Source organism: Cebus imitator, unplaced genomic scaffold (assembly GCF_001604975.1).
Source record: "Cebus imitator isolate Cc_AM_T3 unplaced genomic scaffold, Cebus_imitator-1.0 Scaffold380, whole genome shotgun sequence".
Taxonomy (NCBI): Eukaryota; Metazoa; Chordata; class Mammalia; order Primates; family Cebidae; genus Cebus; species Cebus imitator.
The window spans coordinates 1,785,861-1,803,643 of NW_016107695.1; the positions used below are offsets into that span (position 1 = coordinate 1,785,861).

The following is a 17,783-nucleotide window of genomic DNA, read 5'->3' on the forward strand; positions in this document are numbered from 1 at the left end:
GTCCACGCATCTCTCCCGTGGATGCCTTCCACTCTAACCCCCACACCCTGTCTGTGTCTGTCCACGCATCTCTCCCGTGGATGCCTTCCACTCTAGCCCCTACACCCTATCTGTGTCTGTCCACGCATCTCTCCCGTGGATGCCTTCCACTCTAACCCCTACACCCTATGTCTGTCCATGCATCTCCCCCATGGATGGCTTCCACTCTCACCTCAAAACACTTCTCTGGCCCAGTCCGAGATGCCTCACGGCCCACTTGCTACCTCCCTTCAGAAATCATTCAGCAGAGTCCACACACCACAACAGCCAAATGCAACCTGTGGTCCTTGAATGGATCCTTTTGCCATAAAAAAGCATTACTGGGATAGCTGGCAAAGACTGAGCTTTTTGAATCAAGGGAACTGTGACACGCTATGGAAAAAGACTTCTAAGACACAGCACGCGCCCCACCATCCCTATCTGTTAAATCAGGTAATCTCTCACACATAAGATAATTAACTGAATTTATTTACATATTTAATAATTTTATGTGATTCATGAATAACTGTTTAATTCTATGCCTCGGCTGTTTAAATGACAATCTCATTCACTGAACAAATATCCACCAAGTGCCTCTACTGTCCTAAGCTCCATATACACATCAATGAACAAAACAGACAAAAACCCCTGCCATCCTGGAGCTGCTGCTATTCTTGAGCAACCGGTTTATTTGTAGTAATCCAATACTAATTCTTGTTGGAGTGCTGAAAGTCTTTCTTTCTTTTTTTTTTTTTTTCCTTGAAAATGCTGCATGCCTATTCCCTTTTTAGTCAGGTTTTTAAAAAGTTCTACAAGCACTAGTTATTTTTTTCTCTGCTTTCTACCTGACAGAAAAGCAATGCTTACTGAATATGAGAATGCCAACTGTCAGTGAGAATGGGCACTTTGCAACATTTTCGCATGGCATTATCTTCCGGTTAATATAACCCTGACCTTGTAATGTAAAGAATAAAAATCATCCCTTTAATAAGATAGCCAATTATTACCATCTCTGACAAGAAAAATGTTTAGCGGTCATACTAGTAATATATTATTTTTAGTAACACTATTATAAACAAGGAAATGCCAAATATATATTTTAAAACAATAAATCAAGCCTCCTCCTTCCATTTCTGGTATTCTTTGCACGATCACAATTTTAAAGACCAAAAAACTGGCAGGTACTTAGGACAATCTGCACTAACAAAACTCTTTTTAAAATCATAAAAGAGAACGATGAGAAAGTGAGGGCGGGACTGTCTTGCTTCACCTGCACGCACGGCTGCCGTTGCCTGTCAGTCAGCTCTCCCGCCACTCTCGGTTTTCATTTTCACAAGAGGTCTTTTTTTCCAGCTTCACAATGAACCTCAGTCTCATGGCACTGTCACCTCATTTTCAGCTCCTTCATTCACAGCAGTCATCACACACCTGAGGGCAGGCACTAGGCTCTTTTCCTTTCTAGCACCCTACACAAGCAGACAGTTAACATGCACGCTGAAGATGTGGACTCCATGTGAACGACACATGGCATTTAAAGAACCCAAAATCCTACACCATTTTATGACAGGTGATTTATGATACTATAAGCAATGTGAAATTTAATGCCTAAATTTAAGTACTGAAGCAAAATTGATCATGTACTACTGATATGTGAATGTACTATCTACCTTTAAATAGGATGAAGCTTGCATTATGAATTTCAGAAAAATACTGGCAAAATGAGGACACTCTCCTCTTAACTGATTTCCTGGTCTCCCTACGTCCACTTCTGTTTCCTGAAGCACAGCGCAGATAACACTATCCTGAGCAGACTTTTCTAACCGCCAGCTGCTGTAAAAATCCACAGCAGCTTCCTGCACAAGGTATTCACGACTTCATGAACCAAAGTTCAAGCTTAAACCTCGCTCATCATTCTCCACTCGAATCAGCCCTCACTTCCTCCCACTCTCGTGTTCTTGACTTAGTTATGTTCTCTCTACAGCAACTGTCTTTCTGATGCAGGGGACATGCCAAATCTTCTCCATCATTCATCTCCAAAGCTCACCTGCCAGCCCACTCACCTTCCCAGTGCCAGGGAAGATATCATCTCTTCTTCACTAATGTTCTCATCACATTGGATTTTCTTTGTTCTTTTTGAGCAGTGAAATCACTGTGTCCTGCATTATAGCTACCTCTGCAAATGGCTACTTCTTCCAACTCCACTAGAAGCTTCTTGAGTATAGGGAGCTCTATCCCTTCCAGAACAGCTTCTCAATTAGGTTGCCTTATAGTTTACTAACACTGATCAGTAAGAAATTTGGTCAATTTCCTGTTTAGTAAGTTAAGAAGCAACTGATATGCCCATTGTATATGGGTTAGCAATAAAACTTTGTGAAATTACTAGTTTGGAAAGAGAGATAGACAGAAAAGCACTTCAGGCTGTGTACCCAATGTGCCCTTTTAGGAAGGGATCTCAAACCCATGATTGTCAGAAAAGGCACAAGTAAGACAGATTCTATTTTTCTTATATATTCAGAAAGTATCTGAATTCTAAGTTAGCATCACTTCTTTAAATTCCAAGTAAACTGAATTTGTAAGTATATCTGTTTGTCACAAAAAGAGGTTTTCATTTAAGGAAGTAAGCATTCATGATAGAGCTAGGCATGGTGGCAGTCAACCCAACACTTTGGGAGGCTGTGGCAGGAGGACTGCGTGAGGCCAGGAGCTCAAGACCAACCTGGGCAACACAGTGAGACTCTGTCTCTACAAAAAAAGTGTAAAAAGCATTCATGATTATTAGAGACCTCAATTCAAAACATCCATTAAAATCTAAAAGGTCTATTCAAGGTTGGTCATAAAAATTGAATTTAATTAAAAGTCCAGACAATGCATCAAGAAATATATTTTGAAAATACTCTTAGAGACAGAAAGACAAAATAATGCGCAAGTAAAGAATATGGATCTGGATAATTTAAGAGGTGTCCCCATTCTGGTTGGCATTTGGACCTCTACTTCACGGACTGCTTCGGCTTCACAGAGGACACATTCCCCGTCCACGGATCCTCCACCTTCTGCACAGACACTCCTTTCCCGCAGACCTGCTGGGCCCTGTTCACATGCCCTTCCCTTCTACCACCTCTGTTTATCTGGATCCTACTTAAACTTCAGGTACAGCCCACAGTCATAAACTGGTCGTAAAAATTGTTAACTACAACTGCTGTATGGAGAAATTACAGTTCTACTGGTAATTATTTTAGAAAAACAAAATTATAGCTACCAGAGATGAAATAACTCTTAAGAAATGTCTGACTATGTATATCACATCAATATGGGCAATTCCCTTCAACCTGAATCACCTCAATCTCTGTCCAACTAGAAGGTGTCTGCTCGTTCAAGGTGTCTCAATCTGGCCATGGCAGTACAGGCCTGGAATATACGCCCTGACCGGAGGAAGAGCAGAGTAAAGAAGCTCTGCCACATCCCTAACTGCCTCTGCTGCTGGTCAGACGCCTCAGCAAACTGTCACCTATCAAGCCACAACAATTCCCTTACATTATGGAGCCCTCTCTACCCACCCCACTTCATTTGAATACATGAGAACTGTACTGCCTACGGTAAAAAACAAAAAAACAAAACAAAACAAAAAACTATGAAATAGAATTTGTTAATTTCAGAAATTTTAAACCACTTAATTTAGGTCTTATTTTTAAACAACAGAGCACAATCTAATGTAGTTTAGTAAGGCTGAACTCAAAATCTATTAAAATAATTAGTGTCTATTTTATATTTATATGCACACACAATTAAATTCATTTAATGGTAATTCTATTTCTTTTCTGTGAGAAAACAACAGTACAGATAAATCCAAAAGGGTTAATAGTTTTAAGAATTACTTGCTTAAAGGTACCTAATATGGTATTTGAAAAGATATTATTGCATTTTAGTCCATTTATTATTTGCAAAACTAAAAGAATAATCATATTCAGGATTACTCATTCCTCATTTAACAAATCAATTCTATTAAAGAAAAGCTGGGACAGAAGTCTCCTGAAGAGCAGTTACAGATTTGAAACGACCAGGAATTAAAAATTTCAGTAAGTACAATTTTAGAATTGAATTAAAATACCAGAGGCAATTTTTTAAATCAACTTTTCCGCCTCTGGAGGCCCCTGAGAACATTTGTGGTGCAGCATCTAAACCTCTATGTTCAGCATTTGCGCCCCTCAACATAATTTCAGCATATTAGAGGATACCCGATCTGGAGTACACACTGACAGAAGATTTAGATTTTGTCCTTAAAAAAAGAAAAGGCAAAAAGGAAAACACAAAGCACTGCCTGTTTGATCTGAACATTTTAGTCTTAAAATGAATCTTGAAACTGCTTTTCTTTCCATTAAAAAGGAAAGAGGGGAGATGGGACTAATGAGGGAGAGGAGAGAGAAGAAAGAGAGGACAAAAACAGGATGAAGCAAAGCTGTATCTGAAATTTACCTGCAGAGTTACAAGAGAGAATGGCAAGAAATAAAAAGTTACCAAAAATTACAATAAAACACAGAAACAACTCAGCTGCTATACATTCAGCTTTCCCTGGAACTGAGAAAGAAGCACGCACCTATAAGTTGCTTTGTGCAATCGATGAGAAATGGCAACAAGGGAAACACTGCTCCCCAAACGTCTTCTCTAATTCTCTGACTATGCCTCTTCAGGAGAGGTTTTGTAGAAGTGTAGGTAGTCTCCCCACACACACAGGGAGGCTCGGTCAGGAGGAGCCTAGGCTTCCAACATTCCAGCAGCAAACCCTGAGTGCGTGTGGGAGTACAACGTGATAAACAGCATAAAGACATCATTAAAACACAATAAAAAAAAAAAATTAAAAAAAAAAAAAAAAAAAAAAAAAAGGAGCAGGAGGAAGAAAGATATGCTGGCAAAATCGTCATGAATCCAACCCTATTGTTCTCAGGTAAGAAAACCTAGCCTGGGTTCTCTGGCTAGAGATTTTTGAACAATACAGGGCTGGAATGACCTCAGAGCCCAGAAACACTTCACAGTCATCAGGCATGTTTCAGCCGACTCTCTGCCCACTTGCTGCTTTCCTCAGGGCTTTTCAACTGCTTTATTTCTAGTCAAACAAGTAAATCCAGGCTAGGGTTTTAGAAACATTCTAAAGATCTCTCTTGTTGGGTAGGAACTACCTTAATTTTGAAATAATCAGTTCTAAAATTCACTTTTTATATAAATTCTGCATCCAGCAACCTTGAAAGTCAGTGGTGAGCTATCCCTAACAGGTCTGGTGCTGTGGGCAAGGCTACAGTTCCAGCTCTGGTTTTTGTTTATGCTTTGTATGAAATACAAACCCAACACCACCACATCTATCTCTTTCCTCTTCATAAAATGAACAAGAGAATGAAGGTGGTCCCGCAGATGGGATGCAGGAGGCTCATGAACCCCAGAGGACCACATGTCACATCTGCAGGGAGTGTGAATTTCACCAGGACAGAGCGCACAATTCTCCTTGGCCTAGTAAAGTGGTGTGTGACCCGCAGATTTTTAGGCTTCAGAGACCACTGGAGGTGACCCTGAGAATCCTGACAAATCTCCCCAGAGTCCTGGCCTGCACAGGGGATGGATGGGTGGGTCTGGATGGCTTAAGCCTCCACTGAGAGAGATGGGGCAAGCCCAGGGCGGTGTGAACCTCTGGGCTACCTCACAGCCAAGATCTTACATCCAGGTAACTCTACAAATATCATTATTTTCTATGATGGCTCTTTAGGGGATTAACATTTTACATTCCTATTACGTTATTTTAATGCTGTATCTGAATCCAGCAATTAAGCCAATCCAAGATATCAGTACTTAGTACAAAACTATAAACTAGGTAAAAACAATATTCTTTTATATAATTTACTATTTCGCTTTTGGCACAAAAATATATTGTTTCCAAATACATAAGAAGCCATGAGGGGCACTGTGTTGCTTCATACAACTTAATGGAAAGATGTTTCTGTTATCTCCATGGAAGAAATTGTAAGCACAATAGGAACTTTGCAACTGACTTTAAAAAGGAGGCCAGAATTTCCTGACTTCATTTGTTTGACTAGCTCTTTCCCACGTGGTCATAATTAGACAATTAAAGAAGGTCTCAAAGTCTTCAAAGGACTATATTACAGTTCATGTGAGAATGTTACTCTCTAAACAGTGAGAAGATATGTTAATAAACACTGTCTTTACCCTCTCATTTTTAGGGCATAGGAATCTCCATGTTTTAAGCTAAGATTTTAAGATCTTAAAACTTTACATGAGTATACAGTCTAAAAGCATAAACTTGAAGATACTTAGGCATTAATTAACCATTTATTTTTAAATAAAATAGTAAAATATCCTAAGTACTTTAAAAGTGTCATTTTTATGGTCACTTTTAGAGAAAAAAACAGGTTTTAGAGAAAGGGTACACAGTTAAAACCACCTAATGGGGCCAAAAGTAAGTTACATCATGGATATTCTTATACACGACCTCAGCAAGTTACATAGTGGCAGTTATCATATTTAAAGCAACCTTCACCATATTATACTCAGCAGGATAAAATATGGCTTTTTTCTTAAATAAGCAGCATATAGAAGCCTTATGTTTTTATGAAGCTTAAGAATTTGCAGCACAAAACAGAAAGCAAAAAAAACTGAGTATGTAATTATAAGCTACATTAAATGGTTGTTGCTTCATAAGCAAGTTAATTATTGACAGGTTTAAACAAGTTATACTAAAAGAAAACGCATTCTTTCAAGATCACAGCATGCATAAGAAAGAACACCGACAACAGCACCCTGAAGAAACTCACCACTGACTGCATTCTTCCAACAACAGAGAACCACATTTTCATTTCTGGGACCACAACAACTTCTTGAACTGAAAAAACAACTGTCTACTTCTCTCAGTTTTCAACAGCATCCAACACAGCTGGTTTTTCAAGACCAGGATCACCACATTCTGCACTGGATGTGATGACCCGGTATGGCATTTATCAACACGACCTAGAACTAACGCAATATTCAGGCTCTTACGTAACCAGTCCACTATGATTACCATTCATTTTGTACTTTTAAACTTTAAAAACAGTTAGAAAAACAAAAAGGAAGGAATTGTTAGTAATTTAAAAATCCAAATTAAACAGGAAGCATCATGTTGTCCCACGGTTGAGCAAGAAGTAGCTTGCTGAATGTCCCCAAAAGCAATGTTTTAAAAAGTAAACTGCATACCCACACCACTTCCAAATCATCTGGATTCCATAAAATTTAACTACCATGTGGAAGGCGAGTCAGGGAACTTAACACCAAAACATGGTTCAGGGTTACAGCAGCTAAGCCATACACCAATTTAGAAATGGAAAAAAGAATGGGCCAAATACAAAACCCACGCAGCTTACAGAAAACAACAAAAACACACAAATTACTGGGGGTAAAGTTTAACTACACAAGTCTATAGGCTCTTCTGTATAAAAAAATATATATATATACACCACACACTCATGATACTAACAAGAATACAAATAGGAGGTAATCTAGTACTGGCTCAACATGCATGACACAGTTTCTCTCTCTGAAGAGCTGAGGTAACTGTAACTATTACTGCTATATTAAAGGGAAGGAAACTAAGGCTTTGGAAGGGGGTGCGATGTGCTCAGAGCTCCAAGGCTGCCAGTGGCTGGAGCAGAACCTGCATGGCAGCGGCGTGACTGCAGAGCCCAGACATGAACAGAATCCTACGTGACGCCACCACACCAACAGGCTCAGGGTAGGGCTAGCGGTGAAATCCCCCTGTATACTGCCCTACCCTTCACTCAGAATACACCCCTGAAATCTCAAAAGTAAGTCCACTCTACTATAGTAATTTATGCAGACCCACATACCTATCAACTATACAGTGTAATCTCAGCAGTGTCTATGTGTTAGATGACTTTCCAAGTACCAGAAATCACAAGCTAACTGGAAAAGGATGAATATATTTAGTAATCCAGTATGCCAGGGAACTACTAGATTCATTTCTCTCTTTTCAAGAAAAGACGTTAATAGACGCTTCATTTCTGAAAATGGTACACTGTCCAGTTAATAGGCCATTTCCTTTAAGTTATTTCCTTTAGAGCATCTATATGCTGACATTCAAATTTTACCGCTAGCTCTAACCTTCTGAGCTTCACTATCCAACTATCTATTAGATAATATATATTCACTCACTTCAACAGGCATCCGCATCTCCAGTGTGACACATTCAAAGCTGAACTCTCAATGCCCAATGCCACCACACTTGCCCCTCTTCAGTTTCCCTGTCTTGGTAAATCACATCTCCATATGCCCAGTTGCCCAATACAAAATCAGGATTCATTTGGATACTTCCCTCTTTCATCCACTACTGCCAATTCACGAACCAGTCCAAAAGCTGCCATTCAACAAATATGTATCAGTACCTACTATGACCAGAAACTGTCAACCCTTCAAAAGTGAACAAGAGAAGATGCCTGCCTTCACGGGGGTCTGCTCTAGAACGTCTTTGTCCTCTGCACACACAGCAAACTATCCCATCATCTCCACTGCCTCGTCCCTACCATAAGCTTCCACAACCTCTCAGCTGGAAACTGGTACAACTTACTATTAGTCTCCGGCTGTGCTTCTCAGTGTCTCTAATCCATGTTCCAGAGTTGTAAAAATAAACGTTAAACATTGCACTCTAATCATATCATGCCTCACTTAAATCTCAAGGGTCCTTATTTCACCTATAATAAAATCCGCAGCTCTGTCTAGGTGCACCATCACAAAGCCTTTCTTTATACTACCATGTAACTCCTCATTCATAGTTTTCTGTCTGGTCCCTCAAGCGGTCAAAGGGCATGTGCTGATAAAGTGGCTAAGATCACGGACATCTTGGCAACAGAAGAAAACGCAGGTGTGACTTTCAACCCGGTTTGCTGTCCTAATTGCCCCGTCACCCTGGCAAGAACAGAGGTTAACATTCAGAGACAGACAATCAGAGGCCAGAGGACGCCCAAGAGAGGGTGAGCAAGTGCCAAGTGAACCCAGAGCTCCTCTCCTTCTCTCCTGCTATAAGGTAATGTGGTTCCTTTATACATCAAGAAATCGTACGAGAGATCAAAAACTCCGAAAGACTGAATGCTGAGCTAAATCAGACTTGAGTCTATATTTTTTTTAATTGGAAGAGGTGGAAACGGATAACGGAAGCCCCCTACATCTACCTCCACTCTCTTAAAACCTCAGATAAGAAGAGCATTTAAAATAAGGTTACAGGATAAACTTAACAGAAAATATGGAGGTTAAATTTTGTCCATAGATTTGAGAATGGTAGAGTAATTTTTAATTCTGATTTTTTCCTGAAAATGGGCATTGACTCAGTTGGTAAGCAGAGAGAAAACACAGTTCTGTGGCTGATATTTCCCCTTTCACATCTCCAGATGTTTTAGTCCTGGTCCCTCAAATTGTAACAGCCTGGAAATATGGTCTGTGAGCAGGACCCTTACCGGGAGTAAGCAGAAATTCTGGACGGTGAGGTGGGCTGCCAGACCCTGGACCACCCTCTGCCTGCGCAGGTGAATCCCACAGGCTTTGGTCTCTGAGAGGCAGCCTGCTATACCCCACACAGCACCTTAACCCATATACTAAAGGGTTCAGGTTCCTCTGATGAACTCCTAAGCAGACGCCCACCTTCAGTCCCAGGTTCTACTAATCTATCCTGTACATCAGATCCAGAGAAAGCCTTCTAAATGTCAGTTTCATCATGCTACTCTTTTATTCTAAATCCTGCATTTATCTGTGGTGCCTATAACATCAAGTACAGACTCCTTAATCTATCAATCAAGAGTTTTAAAACTAATTAAACACTCTGCCCTCCTTATTCCCCTCTCCCTAGTAGTCGCACAGGTCTCACTTTATCCAAATGAGGCGTACACAAGACTTGCCGCTTCCAGCCTCGCTTGTGCTCTCACTCCCACCTACGATACTTCTCCTTTATTCCTTCATTCCAATTAGGTTTCTTCCAAGGACCAGCTTAAATTCCACTTCTCCCATGATGCCCTCACTAATCTTTGTCACTTCTCCGAAATACACAAAGGTTAAGTTTGATGGCACCTGCATTAGATCTTGATCACATACTGTTTTGTAGGCATTTATGACTAAGATTATGGCTAACAAATTTTCCTCATAGCTAATTCAGTGAGAGTTTTGCTAATGCAGTTGGTAATTTGTTATCTTAAATAAATTAACTTCCATGATTAAACATGTATAAGAGCAAATCAACTATCCATTTGGTTAAAAAAAAAAAAATTCTTATTTGCTGTTTTTCAACAAGTATTTTTTGCCTATTATACGCCAGGGACTGTGTTTGGGAGTAGGGATGACTACCGTGAAGATGCTACAGAGTCAGTCTGAGAGGGAAAGATACCAGACTCCTCATCATCTAATTCCAGTTCTGAAAGTACCCTGATTTATGGGACAGAGATGAGTAGAGAGCTGCCAGGAAGTCCTTACAAAGTAGGACACAAACGCTTTGTTTGCACTTTGGGAGGCCAAGGTGGGAGGACTGCTTGAGGCCAGGAGTTTAACTGAGATCAGCCTGGGCAGCATAGTGAGACCCTGTCTCTAAAAAAAGCTTTTAAATTAGCCAGGCGGAGTAATATGCTCCTATGGTCCTAGCTACCTGGGAGGCTGAGGCAGGAGGATCACTTGAGCCCAGGAGTTCAAAGCTGTGATTGTGCTACTGCCTGCACTCCAGGCTGGGTGCCAGAGCAAGACCCAAACTCTACAAAATTAAAACATAAAAATAAAAAAAGGCCTTGCAGTATGATGGGACAGGAGATGCAAATGTGCCCAGCCAGGCAGAGCCTGTGTACTTGTCAGACCACTCATTAGCTCACCATTTAGCCTTCAGTTCAGAGCCAGGACCTCAACATTTTTTCTCGTACTTCTAGATTTGTTCGCTGAGAAGCTGACCTTATGGCCTGCCCCTATACCCTCATTTCAAATTGGACCCTTTACAAATTAGAGGGGCTGAGGTGGAAAAACCTTTAGTGTAACCTTTTAAAAATCACAGGTCTCTAGGCAATGGGAATGTCAAGGTTTCAAATGACAGTCCATTTATTTCCAAATTAATATATAGGATAATATAAATCTGGTATAAAGAAAAAGAAACTACAATGTTTGACTATTAGCAATTAAAACATTTCTCAAGACACATTAACTGTGTAATTCGGAAGGCACTTCTATCACACTGTTATATAACATTTTCAAGCTTTTCATATATTCCTAGAGATAGAAACAAAAATAAAAATAGTAGTTGCCAAAGTGTTATTTTTAAGCAAAATATTAGCAAAGTTGACTGAAACATTAGTTATTAAATATTAGCTAAAAACGTGTTTGTTTCATTGAAAATATATAGCTATGATTCAAAGCTAAAATTCACTCTAAGCAAACATAATTGAGATTCACATGGTGGAAGAGGCTCATGAGTAATGCCAAGAGTCACAATACTCATTTCTTTAACTGAAAGAAAAGATCTGTGTAGTTTTAAATATCCTGCCGAAACTAGCGGGTAAAGGGATTCAAACCCCAAGAATTCTGGGAGGGTAGTCCAGCAGTCAACATCTGTCAGAACCACAGAAGGCCAAGGTTAAGAATGCCATTTCCTAAGCTCCAGGGCAGACCTACTGGAAGGGAACACCTGGAGATGAGAACCAGAAATCTCCTTGTGTAGCAAGGTCCCTAGGGGTTCTTATATGCACTGGGGTCTGAGAACATGATGAGGTGATGAACCTGGGCCCCACTTCCACTATGCAGTTTTCTACTCTACCAATGCTTTCTCTCCCTGCTGTGCGAATCAAGTTTTGACTTATGCCTTTAAATTGTTTCCTTCTGAGTACCATCTGCTCAATCTCGAGGTATCACTCTAGCTACATTCTCAGAGTAGGAGATCATCCCTCAACTAATTGGGCCCAGTGAGCACACTGGCTTCATTCATGTAACAGCATTCCTCACCCACACAGAAGCAGAACTGAACACGTACGTTATTCACAGGTGGGAAAGTCCTCCCACACGGTCCACTCTGACAACTACTGATTCCATGTTTAAAGAATGGAGAGGACAACTCTCACATGACTAATTGGCCTACCTTTGCTGCAACAATGCTGAGGCCCATTCCATTCTGCTTTTTTAGGGTCACAGTGATTATTTCAGGTTCTTTCCTCAGAGGCTGAGCCTAAAGGATGAAAACAAATGGAAGTGCTTCTGTATGGTTAGGTAACTCATGATCTAGTCAATCATGCATTGGAGCAAATGGGGAAAGAAAAAGGGTGGGAAGATAAGCAGTAAAAAAAAAAAAATTTCAATTAATATAGCTATTCCTCAGGTATTAATCTGGTAAACTAAATATTCTTGTCTCAAGTCTTAACGGTGAATCTAGTCATAAATGCTATTTAAATGGGAACTGAAAAACTTAGTTTATAAAACAAAATTAAACCCCCATTACTATCAGGTAGAAAGTCTGATCATAAGGACAAAATTCAATTTTTACTTTATTATCTTTCAAAATAAATTATCAGTCTTTTTGTATGTGTTTCCAGAGAGGAAATTTAAACTTATTTTACACTATCTATGGGGAGGACTGCAAACATTGGTTATAACAAAGATGACCTAACATCTAGGTCTCTTGGGAGGCCGAGGCAGGCAAATCATTTGAGGTCAGGGGTTCAAGACCAGCCTGGCCAATGTGGTGAAACCCCGCCTCTACTGAAAAATTCAAAAAAATTAGCCGGGAGTGGTGGTGGGCACCTGTAATCCCACCTACTGGGAGGCTGAGGCAGGAGAAATGCTTGAACCAAGGAGGCAGAGGCTGCAGCCAAGATTGAGCCACTGCACTCCAGCCTGAGCAAATAAGCAAGACTCTGTCTCCAAAAACAAACAAACAAAAAAGTATTAGGGGTAAGTTCACTTTGTCAGTAGTTCAATGTGATCATCCATTTGGTATAAAAGACAATCATCAATTAATTCAATTTCTGGAGATGGCCATGATATAATGCTCAAACCTAAAGTATGCTAGGGAGCCAAACTAATTACTTTGAATATACAAAAAAAAAAAAAAAAAATCCTGTTTGTGTTAAAACTGTCTATATGAAGCAAAGCAGAATTATCCTTAACATGTAAAAAGCTGGGAAATCCTGGAATTTACCACTCTTTCACAAAAAGATACAAAATATTATGAAATAGCTTGATATATATTTAAGACAAGGCAGAACTGACTATAAAAGAATGAAATATTTTTGCCAAAGAATGTTAAGAAAATATTTTAAGGTTATCATATTAATATATTTTAAAAATATATATTAACATTAAGACTGGCATAACCATGGGTATACGTGTTCTTTATTTTAAAAAGCACCATTGCTTATAGACAAAACTGTAAAAGACATGACTTGGGAGGAAAAAATATATATATAAAAATTATGGTTTTTAAATTTTTGAATAATACCGGTATTTAATGTTGATTTTAAATCACATCAATCTTCAGTATAAGAAAGAAACGAATCTGCATCGAATCTTCAAGTCCTAAGGATCCATTTCACTTCATGGTACCCTCAAAATTCTTACCAGCTCTGTGTTCTCATGCAGAAGGTGACTTTCATAATCTGCACCTTCAAAATATATTGTCCAAGTACCTGGTGAACGTGTGTGAGGAATTAACCTGCAAAATCCTAAGGAGGAAATGAGAAATCTTGTCAAAATAAGGGAAGCAAGATTAATTACCGATTGCTTAATATCCAATACCCAGTATTGATTATTCTTACTCTACACCTTTATTCCCTCTGCAAACTGAATTACCAGACATTTAAAATTATCCATTTGTTTTGGTCCCAGAGTATTTCAGCATTAAGCAGTAAAGTGAAACTGGCCTCCCCTTCTTCTGTGTTCCAAAAGAACTTTTTTCTTACTTCTATAAGGAATTATCAAATCGCCTTGTCATTACTTCCTTGGAGAACTGTTTACTCCACTACACTAAGAGGTCCTTAATAACATTCAGAATATCTACTTAGCAAAGGGAAAGAAAAGAGGGAAGGAGCCAGAAACAACATGACATGGGGTGTCTGCCAGCACATTAGACTCTGGGTTCAACTACTTATGTTCAAGCTATCGGGTAACTTGTACAACAATTCTAGGACTCCTCATCATTACTCTTTGTCCAAATTTCCTTTTAAGTTCATACTAATTTAAATTTCTTACAAATAAATTTCAGAATCATTTCATGTTTTCAAGAGTGTCTCTGATATTTTCATCAGGGACAAATGACATGCTTTGTCAAAGTAAGCCTTTCATTCAAAGTATGTCATTCTTCATTTAGTCAAAACCTATTTTGTTTCTCAGCAATGTTTCTGACCAAGTCCTATCACACAGGCCCTAAACAATCGTAGTAAATTTTCCCTACTGCCATCTTCTTCCCGATATTAGCAGTTAATATCCATCAGGAGTGTCCTGTGTGACAGACTGTGCAGCTTTTCACCACAGTCTCAAGTGGTCTAAGAGCTTGGACTGGCAAGGAGTTTTTCCTGGCAGTAGCTGACAGTCTCATCCACTTCAGTGCTTCAACAAGGAGAAAATTCTGACTTATTTGTGGACAATTATGAGGTTATTTAAGGTAGGCAAAAAAAGAGATGTCAAAAACATATTCCGTTAAAATAAGTATACAAAGTAATTTTACTTAAGTTTTACTTTCTCATTTTTTAAATCACTATTTGAATTCAGATTCATGAAAATATAACCTACAACTTGCTTCTCTTTCTCATGTTTGAGAGAATCACTAATTTATCAGGATTTTGAAATCTGAACAACTATAAATTATTTTCTTTTTTTCAAGGGCCACATTCCATAACAAGCTCTGGACCATACTACAAATAGAGGTTTTGCTTTATTAGCTTAAGGAATGTACTTCGCTCAGACCAGGCATACGTCCTGGCTGGTGGTACAGTCTTGTCTCACAGAACTGTATTGTATGAAGACAACAAACGAACATATACTGAGGGCACAAAGTAATTCTTTAATCAACTTGTAAAGAATTGAGTGTGAAACATTAAAAACACTGATGTCGTAAAAGAAAACACTTGATTCTTTGTAAGACTTCTAAAGGCATCCATGTACTAAGCTACATGTACAATCATCTAACACACATGAAATAACATGGTAATGCCAAGATCATGGAAATATTACATATGTCCTAAAATTAATTGTTTAAGAGTTTATGAGGAAGTCACGAAGAATACTCTATCATTAAGTTAAGAGCTATTTCCAACTTGGCGAGCATCTGCCCTATGGCACGTGTGATAAAACTGGCAGTTGCTTGTAAACTATAAACTATACACATTTGCAAAATGCTAGTAGTCACCTTGCATGCTTATTTGCAAGGTATTAATTATAAAAACAACTAGTTACTGAGCACTGAACATACAGCAGGCCCATGTAAGGTGCTGAGGATCACAGAAAGTGCACGCTCTCGGGGCCTACCCTCACTCCACGTGGAGGACAGACAGCAGCACATGTTTCAAACACAATGTGACCAGTGCAAAAATAGAAGCAAGTATCTAAGAATCAGTCCTGGGGGAGGCATGTTAAGTGTTAAGATGACACTGAGGTTTTCCAAATAAATGGACACCTGATTAGAATTAAGAAAACAAATTAGTAAGTTCAACAGCAGGAGTACTGACAAAGGTTAACAGCACAGATATAATACACAGTTCAATGTTAATAACATATATAGTGTGCGTTATTTCAAGGTGGAGAAGTAAGGCTGGAAGATGATGTCAAGCTCAACAGTTTAAATTAATCCCACATGTGACAGGAGAAGAGTTCCCGGCAGGAGACAGCCATCCACAAACCATGGTTTTAAGATACCACGGCAGTATTTGAGGAGATCATCTGGCAACTAGGGCCTTAGTAACATGTGCCCGAGGGAAGCCTTTGGGAAGGAACAATGGCTATGGTTTCTGATTTGCTGAGATGCGGCATACCTAGAAGGATACCTCAAAGCACCCTGTGGTGGCCAAGTGCTTGCTGCTTGGAAGCTATGCTGCTGCCTCTGGGTCCACCACTGTGTTGCCACACAGTGAGGCTTTTCCCAGGGAGTGGCAGAGCACGAACTAATGCTCTGTGGCTAGTTCAGGTCCACTCCATTTCTCAGGGCACTGCAATCCAGCCCTCCTCCTTCCTCAACCTCATCACAGATGCATCTGTACCAAGACTGAAGGCTCTCCCTGCCTACTCCTGCTCCTACCCCTGTTCCTTCACACACACTTTGCTGAAAGACCTCACCCCAGCCTGATTCACCTTGGCCTCTCTCTCTGCTTCTCTGAGGATGGCACTGGGACTTGAGCACCTTTTGGAAACACACGTCATTAAAGAAGCAGCCTTTGTAAAATGATTTTTAACTATCAGACACTTTGAAGAGATCTTTAAAGGTATAAAAACGTATTTTATTTTGGGGAGTGAAACATTCACTGAAGTTAAAAACCACACTCATCATATTCACATACCTACGGGCATAAAACCTTTATTGTTATTACTTTTGTTTAAACAAATCCCTACACTTTGAGTCTAGCTTTCTACTCATCTGAGCTGTTTTCTACTTTATGAAAAAGTGGCAGAGTGGGGTTAAAATTTGGTCTAATATAAAACCTCATATATCAGAAATAACTGTGGTGTTTTCGATCAGTATAGATCACAAGAAAATGTAGTAAAGGTGACATAATAAAATCCGGGAAATCAGTTGTACTCAAACCTTTCAGGGCCCTAAGCCCTTCACATAGAAAGCACACGACATGCTGGAGTTTGGGTCTTGGCAGCACACAGGCATAGGCCAGCGTGGCACTAGTGGCCACAGCAGCAGCAACAGCAGCACTCATACCCAATGGCTCTGTGCTAGAATTCTGCATGCTCCACAGGAACCCATTCGGTCCTCCCAACAATCTCTTAGCTGGGTACTATCAACATGCCCATTTCATGGAAAAAAAACTGAGGCCAAGGTCGCCTGACAATGGCAGCATAGCCTCTAGGTGACAGAGGTGGGTTTAGAACGCAGGCAGTTTGCTTCCAAAGCTTGTGTTGCTCAACTGCTATGCTGGTACCAACAAAGTTTACAATTTAGTGCTAATGATTCCATCCACTATGCTCATAAAATACTAAGAAGGGAGAAACAATACAAGGCCTTGTTATCAGCCCAGGCAGAAAATGTAACCCTGACACCAAGTGGGCAGAGCAGATGCTTACCACAGGATCACCCAACATCCCCAAGGGCTCTCTGTCTCAACACTTCTGATCTTCCGTCACCAAGAAAATTTCTCCAGACAGCATGAGGGTGCACTCCCACATAAGAGGACTACTCTATGAGGTGGACAATGAAGAAAATGCTCGCTTCAAACTGGGGTGTAGCTCAGACTCAGGCATGCAGACTATATTTACCTCTCTGGCACAGGGGGTCTAAAAATTCTTGTAAACCATTTGGAATGTTTCTGACAACATCACAAGAATAACCATCTTCTGGCAAAAGAAAAGGCAGCTGCAGGTCAGGATCCTCCTCCAACTGCACCTCCCTTCCATCGCTGCGGGCCAGCTCATCAGCAGTGTTTTCAGCCACAGCCACTACATTTTCTATAAGATCCTGTTTGGAAAACAAATGCAAAATTAAAAAGAGATGCTCACTGCCTGGTGCATGTGACCAACAACTAGTCAAAGCCTGTGTGATGGGTGCAGCA

General features: G+C 39.9%; 1 protein-coding gene across 23 annotated transcripts in view; it reads right to left on the reverse strand.

Annotated features, from left to right (window-relative positions):
• AFDN (afadin, adherens junction formation factor) overlaps positions 1 to 17,783 on the reverse strand; it is a 103,730-nt gene that overhangs the window by 31,469 nt on the left and 54,478 nt on the right. For all 23 annotated transcript variants that reach the window (XM_037731081.1, XM_037731075.1, XM_037731073.1 and 20 more), the window contains 3 exons: positions 17,491 to 17,689; positions 13,636 to 13,739; positions 12,161 to 12,247 (listed from right to left, as the gene is read on the reverse strand). In XM_037731081.1, the coding sequence (XP_037587009.1) occupies positions 12,161 to 12,247; positions 13,636 to 13,739; positions 17,491 to 17,689 (390 nt within the window). The remainder of the gene's footprint in view (positions 1 to 12,160; positions 12,248 to 13,635; positions 13,740 to 17,490; positions 17,690 to 17,783) is intronic.